At 42.3% G+C, this 26,860-nt stretch overlaps 1 protein-coding gene across 6 annotated transcripts; it reads left to right on the plus strand.

Annotated features, from left to right (window-relative positions):
• Positions 1-3,761: 3,761 nt before the first annotated feature.
• On the plus strand, positions 3,762-25,314 carry cxxc5a (CXXC finger protein 5a). Of its 6 annotated transcripts, XM_086308644.1 has the most exons (5): positions 3,762-4,120; positions 11,488-11,590; positions 11,685-12,497; positions 12,798-12,868; positions 22,809-25,314. In XM_086308644.1, the coding sequence occupies exons 3-5, from the start codon at positions 11,703-11,705 to the stop codon at positions 22,810-22,812; spliced, it is 870 nt and encodes a 289-aa protein (XP_086164770.1). In that variant the 5' UTR covers positions 3,762-4,120; positions 11,488-11,590; positions 11,685-11,702; the 3' UTR covers positions 22,813-25,314. The 6 variants fall into 6 exon arrangements, with proteins under 6 accessions (XP_086164770.1, XP_086164769.1, XP_086164768.1 ...); XM_086308643.1 differs by having other exon boundaries at positions 3,763-4,124; positions 11,488-12,497; positions 22,809-25,313; XM_086308642.1 differs by having other exon boundaries at positions 3,763-4,120; positions 11,488-12,497; positions 22,809-25,313.
• The last annotated feature ends 1,546 nt before the right edge of the window (positions 25,315-26,860 follow it).

Below are 26,860 nucleotides of genomic sequence, written 5' to 3' on the forward strand. Positions count from 1 at the left end.
TGTGACTCATACAGATCATAAACTTCCCTTGCTTCATAAATACTATTGATTCCCAAGTTTAATAAAATGCTGATTCCCCTGTCTCTGTCTCTCTCAGTGTCATCCCAAATAGTTTAAAGAAATACTTATGTAAATATATACATACATATACATGTTGTTTTATTTCTGATAGAAAAGCTGTGTCATCCATATGTAATGCTCCAAAAACTAGCCTTGAATTTGGCTAAACTTCCTCACTTCCATTTCCTAAAACCACAGTACCACTATAAATAAAAATGTTTAATTATGCCTTAGGAGTACCTTAAAAAATCTCTGACCAATAGTCACTAGGGTTTGTTTTTTTAACCATGAATTACATGAGTATGTTGACACCACAGGCTCTGGCTCAAGAGTTGTTTTGTGCGTCAGCTCTTGAGCCAGAGCCCGAAGGCACTTAGTTTAGTTCAACACGACGATCGGGAGCAAGAAGAAAGAGGGAAACCACCAACCTGGCTTTCTCCGAGCCCCCAAAATATGCCAACGTGCATCTCCGCGACTCGCTAATTAAACATTTGTAACTGATAAACAACAAGAAGAGTTGGCAGCGAGAACTGCTTGTCACCATGGCTGTAGTGACTTCTTGGAGTCTCTGATAGGACTCCAGGCCTGTTGAAGCTAGCGCATAGAGATAAGGGGCAGACTGCAATTGACACACAGGAGTTTTTACTAAATAGATAAAGTAGTCTGTGACATTTTAAAGCTGCTTGCATGTGTGAGAAAAACCAAACAACTGGAAAAAAAACAACAATAATTCAAAGCATTTCCCCTTCCTGGCAAGGGAAAAGAAAGAGCTATTGGAACACTCCGCTCTAACAACTGGTTAGTTCTGGTGACAGATGATCTGTGGTATTTTAAGTGACGTCACCTGGCACCAAAGACCAGTCAGTATGAGAGAGCTTTGTTTCCAGTGGGTCCCATGGAGACATAAAAGTGTGCTTTTACGACTAATGTGAACTGCGATTATTAGGTGGCATGATTACATGTATTGATGTGGATATAGGTGAGAGGTTAAAGAATCCATATCTGAGAGAAAAAAGAAAAACTTGTATATGGTAACATGGGAGAGACACTTGACACGAAGCCAGTCTTTCAGAAATACCATAAGTGGCATGTGCGAAGAGTGTTACAATGATTATTTAGGCAGTTTACAGGGCTTGTAATTGGAAAAAGCTGATGTTCATGCTTTGCTTGCTCCCGTCATCACTTACGTACCTCTTTCTGGGCCATCACTGGGGGCTTTCCTACAACGCTGGTCATGTGTGCAGCTGGAGATGGAGGCCATGCAACGCTAATCCTCCACCCCAGCTCAGGAAAGTACCCGGCCTCCCTGTGCAGAGTGAAAACAACAAAGGGCTGAGTGTGGCTGCAGCCTCCGGGGTTCAGTGCACCCACCAGAACATGTCCAAGAGTCACAGCTTGCTGCTCACTCCTACCCATCTATCCATGCATGACTCTCCTAAGCCATGGTTTCTCTCTTTGATCCTCTTTTCAACCCGGGAAAAGCACGTATGATTGCAGGCTGTCGTGTAACGTTCCAGCCTTTTCCGGACACAAATAGAGGACTTTAGAAGGTTAAAAGGGAAGGACGTCTGCTACAAAAGAGTCAAAGAACACGGTCGCTTCATTTTATCCTACGTGAATGTAGAATAGCGGTGACATAGTCTGAAACCCTGAATGCAGAAAATGTAGAAAAGTGAAACTCTAATCAGTTGTTTTAAAATGGAACTGCAAATGTGGACATTTATGAACCATATCATAGCTAAGTTATCTGGAAAGTTAATTAGCCACACGTTCACATGTATATTCATCTAACATTTATATCTGCATTACATTTTGTTAGTCATAAAAAACACGTCTGAGTAAAAAGTCATTAATGCTGTATACACAAACACCATAATTTATGAAGAGAGCAACGGCCTCTCTCTAATTTAATGTCTACTCCTCGAGTGTAGCTACAGTATAACTATCACGTGTTTAATCAAAGTGTAAGCAGGTTTATTGAAGCCAACTTTCATTCACTGTGAGTGCAATCATGATCATGTGGAACAGTGGATATTCAGTTTATTTTTGGGCAGCCTCAGAGAAGATAGACACCCAGATCTGGATTTTTTTTTTTTTTTTTTTTTGCCACCATAGCTACAGCCTTGAGTTCTCGATCTGAACCATGTTGCTTGCTTTGATGAATTGTTCATGCTCAAAAGAGGGGATAATCTTTCATTGACTAAACTCAAAAGCAATAAGAGGTGTAAAAAGGCAGAACGTAAACAATATTGTGTAAATATATATTTGTATAATTTTATATATATTTGAATCCCCATGTCACCAGAAAACGTGTGTTGAAATGTGTCTCCAATTAATTTGGTGAGTACTGGGCAAAATGATTACATGTGGTGTTTAAGTGCCGCTTCCAGGTGTCCACAGTAGATCCATTGTAGTTTTGAAAGTGACTAAAAGCGGAATGTACTAAAGATGCCTTTAATTATATTAATCCCAAGTCACACAGGGTGAATCCCCGCTGCATTAACATTTCTTTGCTGAAGTGGAGAAGCTGTTAATGTCAAAATAACACACAGACACGCACACGTCACCCAACACTTCTTGAAGGGGATTTAATTTAATTTATGAGGAGTTAGAATGCAAAGTGAGACGCTCTTTTAAACAGATTTTCTTTTTTTAAAGGAACCAATCGTTCCCTGGCATTTTATTTCAAATGTTTCCTGCTCGGAGAAATGTGTTTCGGAAGTATTCACGTCAGAGTCATTTCATCACGAGGCAAGTACTGTGGAAAGAAGCGCAAAAACTTCAACAAAGTCCTTATTGTCAATGTTTTCGCACGCACAGAATATGGACTAGCCTGTGGGTGGACACCTTTATTGTGACCGAGTTTAGAGCACAAAGACCGTGCGTAATTACGCATGTGTCGGCTTTTTGACTTCAGTGTTTACGAAGTGAGTGTCATGTATATGAAAGCCGTAGCGTTATTTGTTTGCAGGGAGGTTGGCTGGCTACGGGCAGAGTTAGTCGAATACCCCCTCCTCTCCTCTCCTCTCCCTCCCCCCCTCTCCCTCTCCTCAGCTGCCGCGATATTTTCCAGCTCTGGAGCCTCAACCGCAAAGCTCGATCGATTCGCATTGATTGTCCCTGACGAGCTGCTCCACTTTCTAGCCAATGTCAGCCAGTCTGCGATCGGGAAGGAGAGAAATGAAGGAAAATCTGCCGCCCTGGCGGTGTCATTTCCACACACTTGGGTTGGCCGCCTGCCAGCAGACAGGACAGTCGAAAAAGGCGGACTGGACTCTGGAGCTGAGGGAAAGGAAGCGCAACCGGGGATGAGACTGATTTATGTCAGCGTCATTTCTGCACAACCTCTGTGCTCCAAATAAACACACTGGTGAACTGAGGTTAACCCCGTTTATTCTCAGCTACCCCGGATCCTTCGTGATAACAGAGATCACTCTTTAAATCACACAATTAAGCCCACGTGTCTCTGCTGTTTGGGCAAAAAGCAAATAATAATTGTTATCATGTCGAATACTACTATCATAGCCAATACCGAGTATCTGAAGACAGGATAAACACAGCAAGTAATCAGTCGCGTAGATTGGTGCTGTCAGCTGTGTTTATTTATTTTTGACACAGCTCTCGCTCCACAGTTGTCCTGAAATCACACCAAACCCTCGCTTTCGTTTTGTTGTTGCTTCGGCTGAAGTGCGCGCACCGCCGAAAAGTCCAGGTCGGTTTTTCCGCGAAGCTCCAAAAATCTATGAAATGTGTTTGCATGTTCCTCTCCGCAAGCGGGGATGTAGAGGTGGGATTGCAAGGACCGAGAAAGCTCTGGGAACCCACGCGTTCAGCCTCTGAGAAAGTACGCTTTTCCGAAATAACTGACGGTGAATATTTTTTTTTCTTTTCACATTTACCATTAACAGAGAGGCACTCTGTAGGATTGTGTTCTCGGAGAAGAAGCTTTTTTGCCTCCCCCTGCCCTCTTCTTTTTTTTTTTGTCACCATTCTGCACGGCAGGCTGAGAGACGGACCGCTCGGACTGTGGGAGCCCTCCCCTCTGCTCGGATCTGCTTTGGTAGGTGCGAATAAAATGGGCCCGTGTTTGCAAATATGCAGATACATAGAAAAGGAGGGAGGAGGGGTTGGATGGAGGGGGGAATCACACTTTGTTGAAGTGTGCTGAAAGTTGGGATGTCATCTTTGTATAGGATCAAGTTATAGCAGGGTGAACCTGGGAGCTTCTGTGTGACTGCAGAGCATATGCTGGTACCGCAGATAGGCTACTGTGCTCAAACAGAGTCCGGGAAGAAGCCAGTTGTTTGGATCTGTTTAGTGATTAAATGATGAAGGGAAAAAAGCTGATGAGTTTAATGTGATAGGTTGAAGGAAATGTTTTACAAGCTTCTCCCAGAAGCCAATGTCAACAGGATTCATCATTTAACAAGTCGCCCTCAGCGCCGATACGGATCGCCACACCACCGGAACAAAAAGTCCGCTGGTTTATTGTGAATCAGCTGTTAATGATGCGCGCCAAACTTGACGTTTACACTTAATGAAAGAAATGCCTGGAGTCAGGTCACGCTTATATTTGACATCAGACTGTCAGTTTATGACTGAAACTTTTATTCAGCAGTCACCTCTAACCATTAACCGCAAAACGAATATCACAGTTTCTCACTGAGACCTGAAGAGACTATTGTTTCTTTTTTAAACATATACTATTCTTATATCTCCTAACCCCCCCCGTTCTTCTCCGGGCATCATTAGAAAGTTCCCCGGCAGCGTTTCTCGAGCTACCTGCAGATTTTACAGTCAACCCCCCTCCTCCTCTCTTCCTCACCGCCTGCAATCCGCCACCGATGATATCGCAGCTCCAAGTCCTCCATATGCTGGCGAATAATTTGAAGTCACAGTGTGCGCGGCGTGGTTGTTTTTCTCCTCTAACTTTTGTGTGCATTGCCTAATTAGGGAAAATAGAAACGCAGCAGGTTGTGGACAATGGATGAAGCCTTGAGTCTAATTATTGTCACCAGGCTTTTCTAACTCCCCCTGCCTTTTTGTGCGTGTGCGCCCGTGTGCGCACACGCAGGAGGTAGGGGAAATAGAGTGTGTAGCTCACCGTGGACAAATAAAGAGTCCGCAGACAGCGCGTCTGAAAGGGGAGGTAAGGGAGGGAGGGAGTGCATTTGCGTCGCGCATCGCTTGAACGCATTAAGCTTTCTCTCTGGAGGTCTAGAGGTGTAGTCAGCTGCTCCGGAGTTCGTGGGGGGACCAAATGATTCATAACCATGCAGGAAATCACACCCCCCCACCTCTGTCAAAAAGCTCACCGCGATTACCTGACACGTGCGCAAGCAGTGACGTCAGTGACGGAAACTTACCTAGGAGTTAGCCCACTTCAGATCCCGTGATTTACACACGGACGTGTGCACCTGAAAGTGTCACACAGCTTCGTTTTGTCATCTTTTTGTGATTTTTTTTTCCAGGTTAGTTGTTTTTTCACTTCAGTTTTTAAATGTGTAAATCAGGGATGATCACTGGATGACGCAAAGTGCCGTAGAGATTCACACCTGGATAATTTCACGGCGCAGCTCCAGAAATAGTGGAAAAGAGAGACGCACACTGGCCCTAAATGCTCTCTTCCTTTCCCCCATCACCCATTGATCCAACTGGTCAATGACTGAACCAGCCAACCATTCATCCATCAGTCAGCTGGCTGTCACTGTTTTGTGGGCCGGCTTTCATTTATATACACGGATCTCTTGGTATCCTCTCGCAACAGCTGGTGTGTAATCGGAGAAGAAAAACAGTTTAAAATTGTGTCTTTGAGGTGACAAGCCAGTCAGGTTTTAAGCTGTAACAAGCTGAGAGCAGCATCTGAATGTTAAATGAGCTGTTTATGTTCATACAGCAGTGCTGACAACTAGTCTTCCCTTTTTTATGGCGCTGTTAAAGTGCTACTTCATTCACAAATGATTTTCAAGCCTGAAAGTTTTTTTTTTTTGAGGTTCCAAAAGAACCTGAAAAACTCCACTTGGTTTGTGTGCACCAGATTTTTGCTGATCAGTCATACACCTGACATCATGTGGGCTTTTGAATGGCTTTTACAACGCTTTGACACAGTGTTATGGGCAGCTTTGCCTCAGGTAAGATTGGATTGTACTGACCATGTGTGGCCTAGAAGAAAAAAAAAGTTTGACATTTCCAGAAATGTACTTGTTTGCTTTCTTGCCAAGAGTTATGGGGAGACTGATATCATTCACACACACACACACACACACACACACACACACACACACACACACACACACACACACACACACACACACACACACACAAAGTCATTTTGCCACTTACTGATGAGAAGGAACCTATGTTATTGATCTTTATTATTTCTTGGTTAGAAAATCATCCTGGTAGATAACATCCACTTTTTTTTTTTGAAAAGAACTAATATTTTAAGTCATCAGCTTAAGGTGCAAGTAGGTCACTTTTTGAACCTTTGGACTAAGTTGCCCACTGTTTCCAGTCATTATGCTAAGCTAATAATTTCCTTGCCCTAGGTTCATAATTACCCAACCATGAGGGATATTTTTAGCTATTTCTCAGCAAGAAATACAGTTGATCTGGAACATGTTTAGTTTGACTGTGAATCTAAGGTCACTGATACTGAGCTGTGAATTTAATGAAGATTGTTAATCAGGAATATCTGGATTAAGAAAAAAATCATCTTTACATGACGCCCTGTGTGACAGTGCACAACAGCTTCTCTTTGTATCACACTGTCATGTTTATTACAGTATAAAAGTATAGAGTTCAAATCAGTAGACTGGATCGGCCGATGATGACGAAGCGTGCACCTGGCTCTAATTAATGTCCAGATTTTTGCCGTCTTTTCTGATTAAACAGCAACCTTTATAATCACATTAAGCGCCCTGTGTCGTACCTTTACTGGCTAGTAAATATTTTGTCAGCTGCACTAAATGATTTACCGACCACTGAAACCAAAATTTATTCTACACTCATGTATGCTTCCCCAGTTGTGCAAGAAGAGCTTAAAAAGGTGATTCGGTTTTGACTATAACAGTGAGGGTGTATCAAAACCAGCTCAAAAACACACTGATGTACAGTGAGGCTTGTCCTGTTAATCTGAAAGGGGCGACACCGGTAGTTGTCGGACCTTATTGATCATTTTTATTCACACCTTTATCCATAATTCCTGTGCAGAATGTCGCGTGAAGATAGATTAACAACAAAAAGGAGAAAGAGAGCGACTCGAGAAGACGACAAGCCACATTTTACTCCTCTTTTTTATTCTGAAGGAGCTGGAAAGGAGGAATAAGACTCATTCTGGCGTTAATATGTTACCACCAGTTACAGTGTAGGGGTCATGCCAAGTCACAGAAACTTGTGGTGTAAAGTTTTAATTCATTCCCTCTTAAAGATAACATTTGACCTTAGTATATATCAATAAATCTGTGGTTTGATGTTCATTAGAGGAGGTTATCCCTACTAAGCTGTATAGTCAGAGATCAGCTTTACTAACTTCTGACGCACACCCGGTCATTTTGTTCTGGAAACAGGCTTGAAACGTGCCAGAAACGTGTTCGTTTAGAAAAGAAAAACAGGGGTTATTCCTACTAGCCGTCCATTATGTAAATCACAGCAACAGGCCAATAAAATCACAGGAAGTTGAGCTGTATCGTAGTTACTCAGTAGAAGATGCAGCTGTGGCTCAGCAGACAGTTCACATGAGGACATAAACCTTTTCTGTAAATGATGCGGTGAGGGGATCTGAAGAGCCATGATGCTGGAAGTGGAGGAGGATGATTAGCCAAAGACTATATGCCATGCTCAGGGTTTATGGTGATGGAAAGAGTGTGACTGATAGGGCAGTGAGATGGAAGGCAGATGTGTACACATATAGACACACACATACACACGCACACACAGCAGAGGAGAATGAGTGTGAGTCTTTAGATAGGTGCCCTTGCTGTCATTTCTTAGATAATGTGGTTGACCAAAGTAATAAATGTGCCTCGGTGGGCAACACACATCCTTTAAACATGTGAAATATAAATCTACGTACATGTGTTTGTCATTCCGGGTTGGTTTCCTTAACGTCATCGATTTTTTTTCTCTTTTTTTTGCCATTGCACGCCATCATATCCGAATCGGTTAAAAATTTGTTGAATAATTGATTCCTGTGTTGCAAATCTTAGGACAGCTATTGTCCATTATAATAATTTAACTCATATTTTACTGATTATTCTTCCATAGACATACCAAAAGTTTGCATCACCCAGAGCTAGAATTGTGGTTTTAACCATGCTTCATCGAGGGAGACGATTTAGCTCAAAGCCACGCTTGTCAAAGTGATATTTGAGCTAGAGTACAAAAACAACTTATGCTTACCTACGAATCCCTCTTATTAAATATCGTTAGCCGTTTCCTGAAAGGCGGCTCTGTAGTGTAGTGGTCTACACATTCACATAAAATGTAAAAGATCCCTGGAGGAGACACAAATCCCTTGGAGGTTGAATCGGGAAGGACGTCCAGCATAAAAAATCTGGCAAATCAAATATGTAGAGTGACACCTTGTGATAAAGGAGGAGCTGAAAGTAGCTTACTGAGACTCTAGCATCAACATACTGTATGTGGGTGTTGGGGGATAGGGGTGCTAAGCAAAGCAAGTCAGAAGTACTCATGAAAGGAATTGTGGTATACTTATTACAACTGAGCTCCTGTTTGAAACAGCCAATGTGTTATCTGAAAGACTTCCCTTTTCTTAAAAAAACAACAAACTAATGGTATCATTGACAGGCCAGTTACTGGAGCTGGTGTTCTGGTTGGGTTGCATCACGAGTGATCAGAAGCCATTTTCATGCGTAATGATTTTCAGCTCGAGGACTCATTTATTCCAGCAATTGAAAATGAGCCAGTTCATTAATTATGTGGGATACTCAAGTCGTTTAGCATATTTACTGTATTTAGAGCACTGTCGAAATAGATCAGCCCTGATTAACCAGGAAACTCTTCAGTTTTACAATAAGCTGTTCATATTTAATTCGGGATCGTGCGTTTAAGTTCTCGCTGAAGAGTCACAACTGACCTCTATCTTTTATCTCTTCAGTGCCATTATTTCATGAAAGCCACAAACCTCCCATGCACTTCTCTGATGAGTTCACGTGCTGTTCGCACACAGCTGAGCAGAGGTAGCGGCAGTGAGGGGATGCTTCTGGGAAACTGGACCCCGGTCAGTGCTGTAGTGGGCGAAACTGAAACTATGGGGCTGAGGGGCTGCGGCGCTGGCTCTGGTTCGCTGGCGCCACATCCCCCTGAGCTGGTGAGAATGTGGGGGCTGTGCTCTTGCCTTTGAAGCTTTACCTCCCACTAATTCTGGCCTTCCAGTTTCCACACACTGCACAGACACCCCCCCCAATCCTCTTCCCCTCCCTTTCCCTTTGTTTCCCTTATAAGGACTTGCCCGGCCATTTCCTCAGCTTTTCTGTGGGAGGTGGTGTGCTTGTTTGTGAACACGGACAGGTCAGGAGAACAGCGGCGTAGTTTTTTTTCTCTTTTCATAGCAGTCACAGGAGTCGTACACTAAAAGCTTCTAGATGCATGTGTACTCATCCACTTTGTAGTCTGCTGTGAGTGACCCTCCTCATATCTCTTACCTGCCCGTTTGATAATAACACTTTGCCAAATTTTACTGCTCCACAGTTTTGGTCTTTAACAACAAAAAACCCCCCAAAAATGAAGGGATGCTCCGATGAAAAGGACGGTCATGAGAGAAGCCTGGACTTCTGGCGTATTTTTTTATCAGCAGAAACACCTGATATTGAGCTGTGTGAGAAAGTCTAATAACATAGATATTTATTTTCTCCCATATTTTGTACCAAATTGCTGTAAGTTTCAATAAATCCAGTCTTTTCTTAAATGACTAAACTGCAATTGGGTCAATACATGCTATTTGACTTTCACTGCCAGGTTGGTCTTTAAACACACCTGTACTTACATAACAAAGGTAATGATCAATTCTGGAAAGACAACAATCACAGAGAAGTATAAAATAATTTGACAGAAGTCACAACCGTGTTGCACCCAATGCAGATCAACAAGTCGACTTCACCTGAGCACCGTTCCACTGTAGGCAATGATGACGACATGATGATTCTGAGTATATTTTCATATATTTTCAAAGGTCTTCAGAGTATTTAAGGTGAGAATGAAAAAACAAGAAGGTATAATGAACCTTTGAGTTGCAATTTGTGTTGTTTACCAAAGAAATTTCTGTTCTTAGCACAAGTTAATTGGACAATAATGAGATAACAATAAGATTTGGCTCCCTACCTTGTAATTTCTTTTTGTCGCTAACCAATCAGAGAATCTCCAGGGGAGCCGGTGTTTCTTCACCAGCCCAAAACTGCGAGGTTTGATTTTTGTAGTTTGTTAAGAAAAGAATCAGAATTAAAGCTGATTTACTGAGACAAAATTTTGGTCCCTCTCGATGGGTGATTTCTTTCTTTTTTTCTGCCTCAACTAAAAATGAGTTGGCTCTTTTCATCCGAGTTTTAATCCCTGCAGGTATTCATTTATTTATATATTATTAGAAGTGTTATTTATTGTCTCATAAGCTAATTACTATGCATCAAAGCAGCAGAAGTATTGGAAGACCAACACAAATAGTTCACATTTCAATAATTAATTCAATTATTTGCACAATATTACACTATACAACATTAATAAAATAATTTTTCCTGTTAAATTTTGTGCATTTTTATCATGTTTTGCGAGGCCTGGAACAGGATGTGAGGTTTGGTAATTTTCTAATTTATTGATCTTCACCTGATCTCGTGTGAACCTGATGTCTTTAACGTAACAATAACATTTTTTAATAAAAGCACAAATGATTAAATATAAAATTGTAACGTGAAAAGAGCAGAAGAATCTAAAAGTGTTCACGAGTAAGCCTGAACGAGAAGAGCCACTCAAATCTGTTGTTCTCCTTAAGGAGCTTTATGCTGAGTTTCATCTCATTTCTCTGCTGTGTGGCCTGCAGTGCCGCCGTTTTGGTTTCTGTTAACATCATTTCGTCCACACAAGGAAGCTGGGTTTTTTTGTCTTTTAAAGCAGAAATTCTCTGTGCACTCCCAGTGCAGTACTGAGAAACACACTTAGCTTCTAGCTGGTGAACAGTGCAACATCTAGGATTTGAAGAGATGCAAATCAGACAAAAGGAAAAGCGCGGTGATTGATCAAATGAACTGAAGTCTTACAGTGAAAAAGAAACAGTTGATATGAAATGAAGTGTAAGGTGCTGTTATGTCAATATTGTTTCCCTCCCAACATACTGGTTCTTTGTACTTTTGAGTTGATTTGTGTTTCGGAGAAGTGATCATCAATGCATAACGTACACATTTCTCTCCCTGTCTAAAGTTTCCAGATGGCTCATGGAAGAGCGTGGATGAGGGCTGAGCAGTAGTGGGGACAGAGGGCTTCGAGGCCTGCCTGTCGTCGCCTGGCTGACTGCTCCATCGAGGTGAGGTACCGCTCTCACTGGGGCACAGAACGGACCGAGGAAAGGTCCCTCCTTACTCACCCCTGCCCCCTTTCCACCCTCACCCCCAACCCAGGCACATACGTTCTGGACCATGTCTAGCGGGCTATCGGAGGGTGGCCAGACAGAGGACCTGGAGCGGAGTAGCTGCAAACAGGACTCTCCTGTTATAGAGCGCCGAAACCGCAGTGGCATCATCAGTGAGCCCCTCAGTAAGAGCCTTAAGAACTCCCGCACCCTCTCCCAGTATACAGCAGTCTCCTCTGCCACCACCAATGGACACACAGACAATAGTGAGACTAAGAGCCACCCGGCCAAGCCTCAGCCCACCCCGCAGCCCCAACCCACTGTCTCTGCACTGACAGCAGCCAAGTTGGACCGAACCCTAGAACAGGTTCTGGAAGGACAGAATGGCCTGCTGCACTTTGCCCAGGCAGCAGCACTGCTAAAGCGAGCCGGTATGGAGCACATGCTCCTGCCTGGGGGAATGGGAGTGGGAGTTGGCGGTGGAGACGCAGGCTCGGGGGCTAGCGATTTGGAGGGTACGTCTGTCACGGACGCCGTAGGTGGTCCTGTTGACTTCCCATATGGAGTAGGGGGTGGCTTCCCCTTCAACCCGGGGCTTTTCATCATGACGCCGGCTGGAGTGTTTCTGGCGGACAGCGCGCTGCACATGGCCGGCCTGGCCGAGTACCCAGTGCAGAGCGAGCTGGCCTCTGCTATCAACTCTGGTAAAAAGAAGCGAAAACGTTGTGGGATGTGCCCACCTTGCCGACGGCGGATTAATTGTGAGCAGTGCAGCAGCTGCCGGAATCGAAAAACGGGCCACCAGATCTGCAAGTTTCGCAAATGTGAGGAACTGAAGAAGAAGCCCTCTGCTGCTCTGGAGGTAAGACAGTGTTTGTTATGATGTGCCATTGCTTTAGGAGGCCCTTCTGATGCAAAAGGTCACTAAAAAGCTATTTGGATGCATTTACCATTCATTATCTGTAAAGGTAAAGAAATATGAGCCACACAGTTGTAATTATTGGCTTTAAGATTTGTAGCTGGGAAGTTAGCAGGGAAAATCCCAAAACCTTTGTAAAAGTTGCCACAAAGACTTTTAAACTTTACAAACAAATCTGAGAATCACACTGGAAGGCACAAATGAGATTCATACCTGAATGTCCTTGCCCTTTAATGTGGCTAGTACAGGGAGGCTTTTTGGTGGGGTGATGGCTCCACAAGCAGGAAAATGACAGGTGGTGAAGAGTGCGGTGGGTAAGTTCATGCCATGGGGTGTCTTTAATCTGTTCACCATAACTAACAAGCGCTGTGTCCACATTTCTTTACTGGAAGACTGATTCACCGGCTAAAAAACAAGCATGTCATTTTAAAATGATGCGACTTAATGTAGTTCCCTTTACTAGAGCACTTTGGATTTGATCCCATATAAAACTGCCTTGTGTGTTCCTCTGTTTAACTGCCAGGAAATGCAAATAAAATGGTGTGTGTGGAGGCAGAGTGGAAGTAATTGTGAATATGTGTACAATATGCATGTAAGCATACATGTGTGGGCATTTTTGCGTATGTGTACACATGTAACAAGGTCCATCTGGCTACAGAGCTGTCATCTGGAGCACCAGGTGTCAGCGTGGCACATGCACCCCCACCTAACCCCCATCTCCTCCCCCCGCCACTGTCCTTCGCCGCCACTGTCCTTCTCTCCTGTGACACTCCTGTTCATCTAAATGGCACTCTGAACTTCCTGTCTGCTTCCGCCGTCACACTCAGCGGCCTAACTAACTCTGGCTGCAGTGACAGAATGACCAATCATGAAATCCATCTGAGCAGATGTTCCATCTCAAAGGAAATAAACTTTTGCGATCAATGCCTAATAGTGTCGCTTTGCCGTTACATAATGAATTGACAGATATGTAACCCTGTGAACCAGCGGAGAGGCCGCTGGTGTAATTGACACAAACTGGATCTATGATTCCAACTGGTTTTAGCTTTACCACTTTCGCTTTCTGATGTTGATTGAAGGTGACAGCTTGACCTCATCCTAGCAGGCTAAAGGTGTTCAGTCTCCACATTCTGACTTTGACCATCCAAAGTCAAACTTGATAGCATGTTCACTGGACACTTTGAGTAATGCAGACATTTTTTAGCTTGTGTGTACACTTTAATGTGACGTTAGAAAGGGATTAGCTTAGTTTAGCTTGATTAATGTAGGTTAATATAGCTCTTTAGCCCTTTAAGATTATGTCTTGCTAAGCAACCAACATTATAATGTATAAATAATATATAAAAATATATATATAAAAAAGTGCATAGAATCAAATTCTATTAACATCATCTTTACATTGTACTACATTCATAAACTGTGCTTTAGTATTCTTTAAAATGTCTTTACTGACAAATAATTTAAAGTCTTGCACTACATTCATTGTTCCTATATGATGGATGTGAATTAAACTTTTGCATACAGTGCATTTATTACCACTTTGAAATAATTGCACGAGGGGGTAATGTAACTTTTGTCCAGTATCTTGATCATTTTCTGGAAACAGTCGTTACTGACTGTGTTTAGTGGACACACATCTATGGCCAAAGTCAGACATTTGGTGATTTCAGTGCATCTCCGTGAGCTGGATATGTTGACACATCGTTGCGGTTGCCTTTCACAGACATCTGAACTGATGCTATACGATTTATGTTAGCAGCAACAATACGTTGTTTTTCTTGGTTTTAATTATATGCATTAAACGCTGCAGTTTGTGGTGGCTTCTCAGGCGCTTCAATAAGTTTGTTGTGTTTCTTTATGGGGCAGACACACAGCGCTCTGTGCATGTGATTTCTTCCTAGTAAACATCACTTTTGCTAAACCCAAAAGGATTTCCAGAAAACGGCCTGCTGGACGTTTGAGGTTTTTTCCCTGTTGTTTATCTGTTTTCGTGCACTGCTACTCGTCCAGACTAGTCCAGGTAACTTCAAGCGACGTGGTGCAGGGAACATCTGTGATTGGCACGTGTTGAGCGCTGATAATATTGCTCAGTCACGCTCATTGAATGGTGGGAAGACAGAACTGTGATCAAGATTACAATTGGATTGATTGTGTGGCCCTAATTTTGTCTGTCTAAAGCAAAGGATGAACTCATGAATCTTTTTTTTCTTCATTCTTCCCCCTTAAGTCTGCACAGAGAGGTACTACTACTACTTATTTCCTATTTCAGGGCATCACAGCCAGTAATGCTGTCTCTGTCTAATGAGCTCAGTCTAACCAAGTGCTTTTTATTATAGCCATGATATAGAAATACCTAAAAAAAAAAAAGGAGAGAAGAAGAAGATCAGAAGAGTTCGTCCATAACAAGGTGGAAACCTCCCCAAATCCTATCCATTGCAATGCTCGTCAGCACGTCAGACTGAAAAAGGGCTTCTACTGTATGTGTAATTTTAAAGAATAGTGACTCAGCATTGATTTGATCTTATTTATCCTTAGAGGACTAACTGATTCTGTCAGAGTGGAGGTTGTGCCTGGTTTGACTGACTTGGAGCTGGAATTTGTAGTTTGACAGCATCCTTGGCAATAGTTTTTATGCAGCGTGTAAATAAATGTAAAAAAGAAAAATAACTGGCAACATTAAAAAGTTTACAGAAATGCTAATGGAGTAAAAACCTTTTACAAACACGCCATAACTTATTACTGGCCCTTCCGTGAGCTGAAAGTGTGAAACTAACCTGGTCAGACACGACCATTGTTAGGGGAAAACAGCCAGATGTTCCCTGATGCTGAAAATCAGACTGATCTGTATGAATATTATCATTTTGCTTTTGCCTCTCGCATTGTTCAGATTCAAATTGATGAGAAGATCCATTTGTCTTTGTCGGTGATTCACCGAAAATGGTGAAATGTGTCAGCTTGCTATGTAGGTGGTGCGGCTCAATGTCTCTTAGAGAAAAGGATTTAATTTTAATTTATGATTTGCAATTGATGTTGTCATGGCAGTTAGCCTAACACCAGTTGTTCACACCGCGGATGCCAAACCCGAGGGGATTGGAATAATCACGGTAGTTGACGGAAGTCGTGTTGTTTGGAAGGGCGCAGCCCGCTGATGTTCCTAGTGACCACCTCACATAAACCTGTCAAAGCTTTAAGTAGAATCGCACTGACTTCAGTAATTACTTGCAACTAATTTATTTAATAACCCTGTCAAACTGTTTCCCCTGTTTTTTCTGACCAGATATGGGGAGGCTAATCTTTTATTGCCGCTTAATTAAATGTGAAAAATAATACAGCAATACAAGAATAATGAATATTGTCAGCGTCTCCTATTACATCATCTCACGATAGCATCTGCAGAGCAGCGTAGTTGACCAGAGCACGCCGTGTGCTTTCAAAGTCAAGCATTGCCTGACCTAATCCATTAGTAGCTGGAGTAAACATGAAATGTTGTCACTTTTCACTTCACTGAATATGCCACAATAAAGTTGGCCGGTACATCAGATATTAAATAGAACAACAAGTGCTTTGTTGTTGTGCAACAGATGAAGTCTGACTTCTGTTGAACAATGCTGCAGTGCCTCCTTGGATGTGTGAATATTCCTGCAGATCCACAGATGCAGCAAGGCTACATTTGGGAAAAGGTGGGAAACGTTCATGATAAGGTGACTGGCAGTCTAACAAACTCACATTTTTTTTAGGTAATCCCTCTGATGCTGCTTTATAAACCTAGTGGTCTTATTAATTCAAAGAGGTCCGTGAGCTGTTACGCCTTTACCCTGAATGTTATTTGATATCTTTTCCCTTGGAGCAGAGCTCTGCCAGTACTACAAAAGTTTCATTTTTGTCTGTCTTTGTTCTTAAGCCTGCAGATCTTGTTTAGCAGGTGATGAGATCACAGATCAAAGCCCGAACTGCACTGTCAGAGTGTGATGTCATCAGTACATCACACTCTGAGACTGAGATTCACGAAGGGGAAATCATGTCAGAAGAAAGAGCAGAGACTCAGCGTAATTCACTAATGTCTGTACCGCCTAGATGCTGTGAAAATGTGTTTCACGCAGTATTTATTTAGTTTTTAAACACGGGCTTTAGAAGAGAACTTCCTACTTTCCATTAATGCATATTCAGGGCAACTTGGGAAGCACCTGCGCCAGAACAGAAGATCCTCCTGGCTTTCACAGTCCACAGTGAGCTGCAGTGAGCCTTAGCTGTAGCTCAGACAGCCCCTAAGTGTCACATTTCCTTCCAATCAAAGATAGTGCAGCACATCCCCGTCTGCTGTGGCTTTAATACTCGGCGCACAGTTTCTAAAGGAGCATTATGTCTTATTTAACACGTTGCGCGGTCAGTTTATCAGATGGTTTTGACTGTTTTTTCAGCTCGTCTATGTGTGCGCGCAGCTGCAGCTAGAAAAGACTGGCAGAAATATCCTGGCTTCGCTTCCCTGAATTTGCATTGAAAGGTTTTACTTCTCGTGTTTGTACCGAGCCTATGAGCGTATACACGTCGGTACACAAGTGCAGTCCAGCAGCAGTGTGCTTATTTTAAGGGTGTTGACGGTTTCCATTGAAAGCTCATGGCAGCTCAAAGAGGAGCGTAAAATTGGCAAGTGAGGGGGAGTCAGTATGCTGAGGCCTTTGCCACCTCATAGCTCACTGGCTGAAGGTGTCTGGATTTATTCTGGGAATGTTACATTTGATAGAAATAAGTGGGAAGGCAGTTCCTTTCTGTGCTATGTCTGAATACCCTCAAGTGATGTAAGTCTCAGCGATGCTGTTTGGCATAAAAAAAGTAAAAGGAAAGCCGGGGTTAGGAAGTGTACTTTGTTTTTACTTGAATGTCATTGTGTGCTTGGGATGTACTGTACTGGAGTGTCGGGACTACTTAAAAGATAAGACCAGCTGTTTTTTATGTTGTTGTTTTTGTCTACTCATAGAAGAGCCTGTTCTGTTATGAAATTCAGTGGTTGTGTGCTTCAGATGCAGCTAACACCTAAACATGCAAGTGTTTTCCATTGGGAGCCACTTTGCCAGTATCAGACGCTGATATGGGAGTAGCATATTCCCTCATGGTCTTTCCTGGCTCCCAGACACTGTACATCAGGCAGTCAGGACAGCAGCGACTCACACAAAGTGACAGGCATGCAGACTGACACAGAGACACATGGGTGTGTGGGCAAGTTGCTGGGCGGGCAGAGGGACAAGTCAGAGTGGACAGTCAAGGGAGAGTTAGGTACAACGAGAGAGACGAGGTTTTCAGGCAGCCAAGGTGTCGTACTCACTGCTGCTATAAGCGAAAAGGACCCGTGAGGCCCCGGGGGGCAAAAAAAAAATCTTGAATTTCACAGAATATCCCAGTTACTGCAACTTTAAGCCACATTTATTTTCCCTGAACTGCAGCATTCTCTTTCACTTTAACTTCACAATACAACTACCTGACTGACTAAAGGGCAATAACCCAACCAATAGGCTGGCTTCTTTCATACTTAAAAAAAATGGTCTGATTGCCTTGTAGGCTGTATTTAACATTTTATTAAGTCAATCTATAATATTGCTTCTGCTGTAGCATTTCCCACTGAGTATTCTTTTAATATAAGATATAAAAGGTAGATTTAATCAATGCGGCGTAGTATTGTGTGCATCCATTGCTATAATCAGTCTAAAAAAACAATAGAGATGTCTGGTCGGGCTACAGAGGACGGACGTCTAAATTGATGGTTTTGCAGTCAGATCTCTATAAATATTGTTGAAATTGTGCACATCGCATACAGAAAAAAATCTGACACTTTATAACTTGATGTTTGTCTAATATTTGGTCTAACTCGCGATGAATGATCAGTACTTCTGTGGTTGTAGTCGACTGTAAATGTAAATTAGCCATGGCTGATATCTCCGAAGGGCCCGTAGTAATAGAGGTAATGTTGCCTTGCTTACATCAATGTCCAGCTCAGAAATTTAAATACAGTAGTGTTAAATATTTTTAAAGTAAATGCTGGCTGGTTAAAACAATTTTAAGACATATATGTTATACACAACAACACAACAAAATCTTCAGGTGTCGAACAGATGAATATTATTGTTTAGAAACACTGTTGAAAGAGCTACAATACGTAGAGGCCTCTAAAAATCTTTCAGTTTAAACGCAGCTTTAAGATAGATGTCCATGTGTCTTTTGATCTGGGATTAATGGCCGTGGGTCTGATGGGTTAAAGTTAAGATGAACGTTGAAGTCAAACGTTAGATGATGAGTAGAAAAGTAATCTGCACCTATTTTGCAACAAAAGGCAATTTAACCACGGTACTTTGGACCGGGTAACATTTACATATCATTTTCAACAAACCACAGGTGTGAACTGCATCAAAGGATTCACGCACAAGATTAAGATATAAATCGTGGTATCTGCAAATCTCTCCTGCGCCACCTCATGAGCTGCTCGGCTTACTACGAGACATGATTGTTTTGGAGCAGGGGTGCCCAATCCCGGTCCTCGAGAGCTACCGTCCTGCAGCTTTTAGATGCATCCCTACTCCAACACAGCTGAATCAAATGGTTTGATTACCTCTTCAGCATGCCATCGTGTTTGGCAAAGGCCTGATAACAAGCCATTCATTTGATTCAGCTGTGTTGGAGTAGGGATGCATCTAAAAGCTGCAGGATAGTAGCTCTCGAGGACTGGGATTGGGCAGCCCTGTTTTGGAGGATGCCCCAAGCAGCATGCCTTCAGTTGGCATACATTACAACTATTTGAAGTTTGCCCCCCAGACGTTGTGCTTTAGTAGTTTCACATCTGTTAAAGTGACATATCTGTAAAACACAACCTTTAGGGCAACATCTTTACCAAAATGAAGACGGGACAGGAGACAGTCAGTTTGCGGGAGTCCCCTGGGCTTTTTTACATACTTGCAGGATCCAACCATGAGAGTGGTGCACATTTTCATATGTAGCACAAACCTGAGAAAATATTTGATAAATTAGTCTGCCCCAGACATGGAGGCAGGATGGATGAGGATCTAATAATAAATATGACACTGTGTAGTCACAGAGCACACAGCTGTTAGCTACAGTTAAACTGCAATCCTCAGTAAAGGTTTGATGTGTTTACTGAACTCTAGTAAAGTGTCTTTGAAGGCATCGCTAATAAAACAAAATTAACTATTAAAATGACAGAATAACAGTTTAACTGAAGTTAGCAACTCCATATTCCATGTCTGAAGAAGACTTTGGTCACATTATACAATTAATAAGTAACTGAGATGATAATCAGCAGACAAATCAATGAAGACAACAACTGATTATGTCAGTGCATGTGTATGGTTTAATAATAAATAATAAATTCAAGGCCTTTGGGTTGATAGATCAGATTGTGTTTGTGTAATTACTCCGGTCCTGGCTGTGTTTAGTGGTCAAGTAAGAGGAATCGTATCAAATGTATTTACAATCAATCACAATCGACTCTTGGAAGAGAGCGCTTGCTTAGGAAAATGCATCATCGCCTCAGCCAGACAAACAGTGAATCTTTATGCCAGCTGGAGGTCATTCGCGGTTTTTGACTCAGTTGTTTTAAAGGTTCTTTTCTTTTCTGGTCGTTGTGAGCTACAGACGCTGCAACATCCCACATGTGCAATTGTGTGCAGAGATGCTTTGTGTTTCGTTCCTTTTTTTTTTTTGTGGGTGTCTGTGAAAAAGTAGTGAAAACTGTTGATGATAAAGCAATGAGAACAATAGCCAGAACATTCACCGGTGCCCTGGGGCCAAAACATGATTTCATGATAGGTTAAACTGGTTTCCGGGGATCAGTAACAGATAACAATAAGCAGCGTAACCTGAGCTCTCTTAAAAAAAACATTAATTTCATTTGACTTTTGTGGTATAGTCCACACCGGTAAGACAAATGTGCATGCATTGTTCGAAAAAACACATCCATAGATTTTTAGTGATTGGCCACTTCACACCCACAGATCCCATCTGTTTGAACCTTTGCAATCAGTGTTGGTGAAAAAGGGGGTTTCTATTCCTGAAACGCTGCCATTTTTCCATTGATTGCACATGTTTAATAATGAGGAAAAACGGCGTTTACAGTTCGGTCGAGGGATGTGTTGTTTTTCCCTCCGCACACATTACGTCATGGTCAGTCTAGCCCCTACCAGATTTTTGACATCTGCGACAGTGCCAGATGTTGCTGTGTCCTCTGTCTGTCTTCTTAACAGCTGAGTACCACCACAGAAAGGTCATCACAGAGATGGATGAGAGGCTAGCACACTTTAACACACGGATCATCAAATCATCTTAGATGTACATTGGCTGTTAACCTCTGGGTTTGTGGATTGTATTAATATTCATTTGAGCCAAAAAGGATTTGCTGACAGGATCAACTGAAAGCTGTAGGGAAAATTTAGGCTATACCCAATTCAAACCTGCATCCGTAAACATGAGAAGTTGAGACGTTGAGAGGCAGAGCTACGAGCAGCGCCGTAATATTCTGTCAGATTATTCCTGTTTGAGTCAACATCACAAATAAAGCACAGTGTGGGTTATATTTGGCTGGGACCACCAGAATAATTACCTTGTTTGAATTCTTTTTACCCAAGCAAAAGTGTTTTATTTTTGTCAGCGGGAGTTAACTTTTCAAAATGCTGTGGAGCATGAACCCTGCTGTCATTCAGTTTCATGTCCAGATATGAACAATAGCAGTCAAAAGAACACTGTACTGCTGATTCAAGGGTAGAGGAATGGTTTAAGTGGGCCTGAAAAGTAATTAGAGCTGGCATTGTTTCTGGTTTCAAACAAGCTTCTTGAACTAATGGGCCATTTGCTGCCGAGCTGCCTTTGTTGAAAAACTTGTAATTTCACTGCAGCTGTGAAAAAGAGCTGCACAACAGTTTACCGGAAAAAAAAATCAAGTCTGATTATGTTCAGGTTACAAATAATTTTTAAATTTGAATTTCATTAGAATCGAAAAAAATTGTTCTGAGGGGAACTATAAATATGAGGCCGGTACACACCCTTAGTGCATCTTTTGTTTACTTTTCCGTGTCATCACGAGCACGTGTGTTTTTGTGTTTGCACTCGCAGTATGCATGATTCCTTATGAAACCTTCTGCTGTTGAGTACTGATGGAGAAGTGGAAATGAATCCAGCGTTTATGAGAATTTTAGTTCAACGGTCTCGCTGTTTGGTGCGATTTCGGGGGTGTATTGTGAGTGTCGGTTAACGTGCCGCTGTGTGTGGAGGTGTGTGACTGTACTTGAATACATATTGGTTCGGTGCGAGAGTGTGTGTGGGTGCATAAATGTTTCCCGAGCTCCTCCTGCCTCGCTCCAGGCAGAGCCGGCCTAAAGGAAGAATCCGTGCTGCAGAATCGAGTTGCACTTTACAGGACGCCAGCCGTGCTGCGGCTCCAGGGACCCGAGCTGCTCTCTATCTCCCGACTGGCAGGCTGCTGCTGAGCCCTGCAGCTGCATGCATGTGTGCCACTCCTGCTCAGTTCAATCAGGCACACAGATAACCACAGCGAGCGAGAGAGAGAGTGAAGGGGTGGGGGAGACGGGAAACGGCATCATCATTGATGATGGTGTGGGAGAGCAACGCGTGTGGTGGCTAAATAATAAATGTGGCATATTGGGTTTTGTGTGAAGCCAGGACTGAAGCCTGTTCCTGTGGTGCTGCCGAGGATAAAGATGTGAAGATTTCAGACCTAGTCATCCAGGGGTGGGGGATGGAAGTGGTGGACGACTGATTAGCTGCTAAACTTAATTTACATTAATCATTCCAGTCGATTGTCAATTGGAAATACTTCACCTTCATCTCAAGTTTTTTGTTTTTTGTCCTCGTCTTTTGTATGACTGGTGTGAGATTGCTAATTGAATCTCAACAAGTTGTCACACTATGGCCTCTGGTAGCAAACAATTTTACTTCATGCATTAAGCAATCACTGTTTCATTAACTAATCACTGGTTGGTGCCCAAAAATGAGGCAGAGGAACTCTCTGTTAACTGGAGGGAAACATTAGACACGCCTCGATTTTCAAGTTTCGAAAAATGTTTAGCAGTTAAGTGGTGGACTTGACATTATCTTTGCAATGCCAAATAGAATGTGTTGCTTTTCATTAACAACTACACCCGCATCTTCTCTCTGCTCTTCCCCTATCTGCTCCTCTCCTCTCCCATCCCCTTCCCCCCTTTTTCCTCCCTCTTTGTCTTCTGTTTCTCCAAGAAGGTGATGCTTCCTACAGGAGCGGCGTTCCGGTGGTTCCAGTAGGACTCCTCCTCCTCCTCCGCTCCCTACCCAAAGCTCTGCCATGAAGTGCAATGCCAACTCCTGGATTGTCTCCGGAACAGACACTGGCTAATAAACAAGCTAGCAACAAATAAAATTATAGAAAAAACCCCAACAAAAAACAAAAAAACTAAACTAATAAAAGCAGAAAAAAAGAGGAAAAAAATCAGCCGGATAATGGATGCACCTACTTATTCCTTGAACCAAAAATGAAAACGTAAAGAAAAGCATCTATGGCAACTTTCATTCCCTTTTCTATGTTTCCATTTTGGTACCTTTTGTCCTTATCCCAGCAGGTTTTTTCTGTCGCTTAAACATGGAACTGCTCATTGCCAGAAACAGAAATGACGGACTGAGTGTGGACAATCAACTAATTTCTGTGTTTGGTGTTAATGTTGTTCATGTGTGGAAAGATAAAGTACTTGTGTAGAGAATGTAAATTTACAGCTATATTTTAAAAACTAGTGGCTAATGGTAAACATTATTGTAATTCTTCACCATTATGTTACTCAAAGCCCTCGTCTTCTTTATGATTTCATTTTACTTTCCAGAAAGATTTAAGTGGTTGTCCTTTGACAGTCAAGAAAATGTTTCAAATTGTGGTGCTGTCCATTTTGGATTGTAATGAAACTTTTAAAAAAAAAGAAAGAAAAAAAAGTCATGTTAATGGGCAGATCACCTGAGATTCTTCGCTGGCTTGAAGATGTTGTTCGCCAGAGCCGTCACTACTGTAATCTCCTCAATCAGCCCTCCTCTGCATTTCCAAACTGTTCCTTTAGTGAAACTGGCAGCCTTGTTACTGTGGCCCTACTGAGCATGTGCCAATACTGCTCAGGGCAAAAGCACTAAGAGACAGCACTTGCTCTGAGTCTACCCTACTGAAAGCACTGGGACAAGCATTTTTTTTTAAATTTATTTGTTTATTTGTCATATTTTTATGATTTAGTTATGTTGCTGGGTAGCTACAGCTTTTAAAAATAACCAATCTTTGTATTTGTTTAGAAAATTGGACTGGTTTTGTGAATAAAAAGGAATGCATGTATTCGTGTCAAAATTTACAAATCTGATGTTTGTCTACTTGTCTATTTGCATGTTTTTTTTAACAGCTGATTTTAAAAAAATGGTTGGACTGACAAAATAAATATTAAGGATACATTTTCCACAAATTACCGGTAGAAGGAAAAAAAAGTTTCCTTTTCTTTTACAATTGGACGCTGCAGCATAATTTTGACTCAAACACAGCTCATTAAAGTAAATCAGGTGGTGGTATGAATCGCTAAGATGTTCTTGGGTTGACTGAGATCTCTTTTTTACTGCCTATGTAATACACTATATGGACAAAAGTACTGGGAAATCTACACATGAACCCTACAGGAGCAGCTAGGCCATGAAGGCGCGTGTCATGAAGCACACAGTGTTTGTGCTGATGTTAAACCCAGAAGAGATTTGGAGCTCTGAAGTTATTGAACCAGCAGATCATTGGTGACTTTTACCCACTTTACTTCTTACACTTTATACTTTTATATCAATATTTTTGCCCATATAGTGTATCTGCCTACAGTGGAACAATGGACCCTTGCTATGCTAAAATGTAACCAAAATGATTTAAATAATGTTTGAATAAGATCTTTTTGTTTGCAGTTTTTCTTCAAATTGCATGAAACCTCTTGAAGCTCCACGTAAATGTTTTTTTTTTTAATTCTTCGAGGATTTTTCTTTCTCAACAAGATGTTTGTGACATTTGCCCAACTTCTTGATATTTATAGTCCGAAAACACATGCAGAAGTTTTGAAAATTGATGATATTTGTGGATGAATGATTGCAAGCTCCGTGTCCAGAGCTATTTAGGCTGTGGTGCTTAACGCTGATAGTATCATGTGTACACAGAGTTTAAAAGTTTGGATCACAGCACTTCCATGTTAGTCCTTTATTTATTTATCCAGGTAAAAATCTCATTGAGATTAAAAATCTCATTTCCAAGAGAGACCATGTAGTTCACAATGTACTCTGCATACATCCAGTATGTGAATTTAAACACACTAGTGTCATCTTAAATTTAATGCAGCAAGTTGTGCACTTTCTGAGAATTGTTCCGCTAGCATTTTCCTGTAATACATAAGTCACTGTCTATTTGTTTGCCTGCCAACTCCTCTATACACAGTTGGAGTTGAGCAACTTGGCACACAGGTACTTCTTAGGCCCGTGAAGGTTCTTATCTATATCAGATATTATGATGTCATCACATTGCCTAGTAACCACCTACCAATAGGCAAAATTGACCCATTTGTAGCATTTATGCACCTGTAACACCATACAAAACCATCATATGATTTTAATTTCTCTAAAGTAACATCTATCAACAAAACCTTTATTATGAAGGGTATATCATGATCACATGTTGCCTTGCAACAACCTGTCGCATGGACATTTTTATTGAAAATTTACAAGTTGTCAAATATGTGTGTGTGTTTTGAATTTCGATTAGAGGGTGTAGTGCTTTGATCAGGTAAGGCTAAAAGCGGTATCCAGAGACTGTCTGTCTCCAGTGCACAGCTATCTACTAATTAATGTTAAATAACAATCCAATAAAATCCAAGCAGACTCTCCAAAACTGGAGCACAGATTTCTTGGATGGGCTGTACCTCACAGTGAGCCATATTATTTGGCAGATAATTCCTTTAAAACTCCTTTAAAAGTCACCAACACCACAAACTCGTCTGAGAGGTCTGGTTCTGTGACTCAAATTAGTGAAGTAGAAGCCCAGTGGAAAGCTTCCTGTGTCAACACCCGTCCCTCAGCCAACGTGGTCTAACTTTTAGGATAAAATAAGATGTAAACAGCTTACAGAGAATTTGTTTTATATCAGGCTGTGAAGATGGTGAACACATAAATCTACGGGGATTGACTTGCTTTTTGAGTAAGCCTCAAGTGGCCACTCCAGGAACTGCAAGATTATGAAGCTTCCACGTTGGCTTTCGTTTCCAGCCCCAGAGGCTGGCTCTTGGTGTGAACACACTTATGCACTAAAGATAGCGAGAATAACGATGGAAGCATGCGAGACTCTGAGACTCATCTACGGATACGAGAAGGCAGAGCTGATCACATTGGTCTTAGTGTAATTACTGAGTTGATTTCCATTCCCTGCTATGCAATGATTCTGTGATTAATTTAGTTTTACAGCTTCATACTCACCATCTCTTATCCAGGTGGGGAAGTAGATACAGACAGCCAAAGTGCGGAGTGTTTTTAATTAGAAAATATCCGTGGTGGAAGGCCCAGTATGGTGGGCTTGTGTACGAGCTTGTGATCAGCTTGGTGAGCAGAGACTTGGAGAGCATAGCTATATTCCCAGCTTCCCCCCCGGTGACAGTGCTGGGCTAGTGCCATCGCCATGGCGATGGGGGGAGTGTGTGTATGTGTGTGTGTGTGTGTGTGTCTGGGGGTGGTGGCTGAGGCCTTTCATTATTAATGTGCACCGCGGCGTCCTTACCTCCTCTGAGCCCGCACAGCTCACTGCCTGACCTGCCATCCAAGGGAGAGGGAGTGGGGAGGGGGGACTGAGAAGGCAGAGATAAAGAAAGAGAAGTGAGCCAGAGAGAAAGAAAGAGACAGCACGACGTGTGTACAGGGTGCAAGCGTCTGAGTGTAACGTAGAAACTGGATTTTACATTTAGCAGATTTCAGATTAACATCTTTTCACTGTGAGTGCTGAGGTTCTGGGTGTGGTTGCAGGTGACAGCGGCTCCTGCCTGCTGAGTTGTAGCAGCCCAAGGGTTGGGGTGAGAGGGTCATGTGGTGGAGGTTGCGGTTGTCTCCATACAGAGGGGTGTACGGCTGGTGAGCAGGCCTGTCACATTGGGAAAATCCTGGAATCTTATCACCGCCTCACAGACACTGAGCCGCACTGATCTACTCACCCTTGTTGCCAGCAGACATGCCCTTCCCCCATCCAAATGCCCCTGCACAGGCTGGCCCCTTCTCAGCTCAGTCGC

Source organism: Aulonocara sp. 'chitande type north' Nkhata Bay, linkage group LG10, assembly GCF_057382095.1.
Source record: "Aulonocara sp. 'chitande type north' Nkhata Bay isolate Kocher_YH1m ecotype deep benthic linkage group LG10, A_spYH_male_GT1.1, whole genome shotgun sequence".
In the NCBI taxonomy this organism is placed as follows: domain Eukaryota; kingdom Metazoa; phylum Chordata; class Actinopteri; order Cichliformes; family Cichlidae; genus Aulonocara; species Aulonocara sp. 'chitande type north' Nkhata Bay.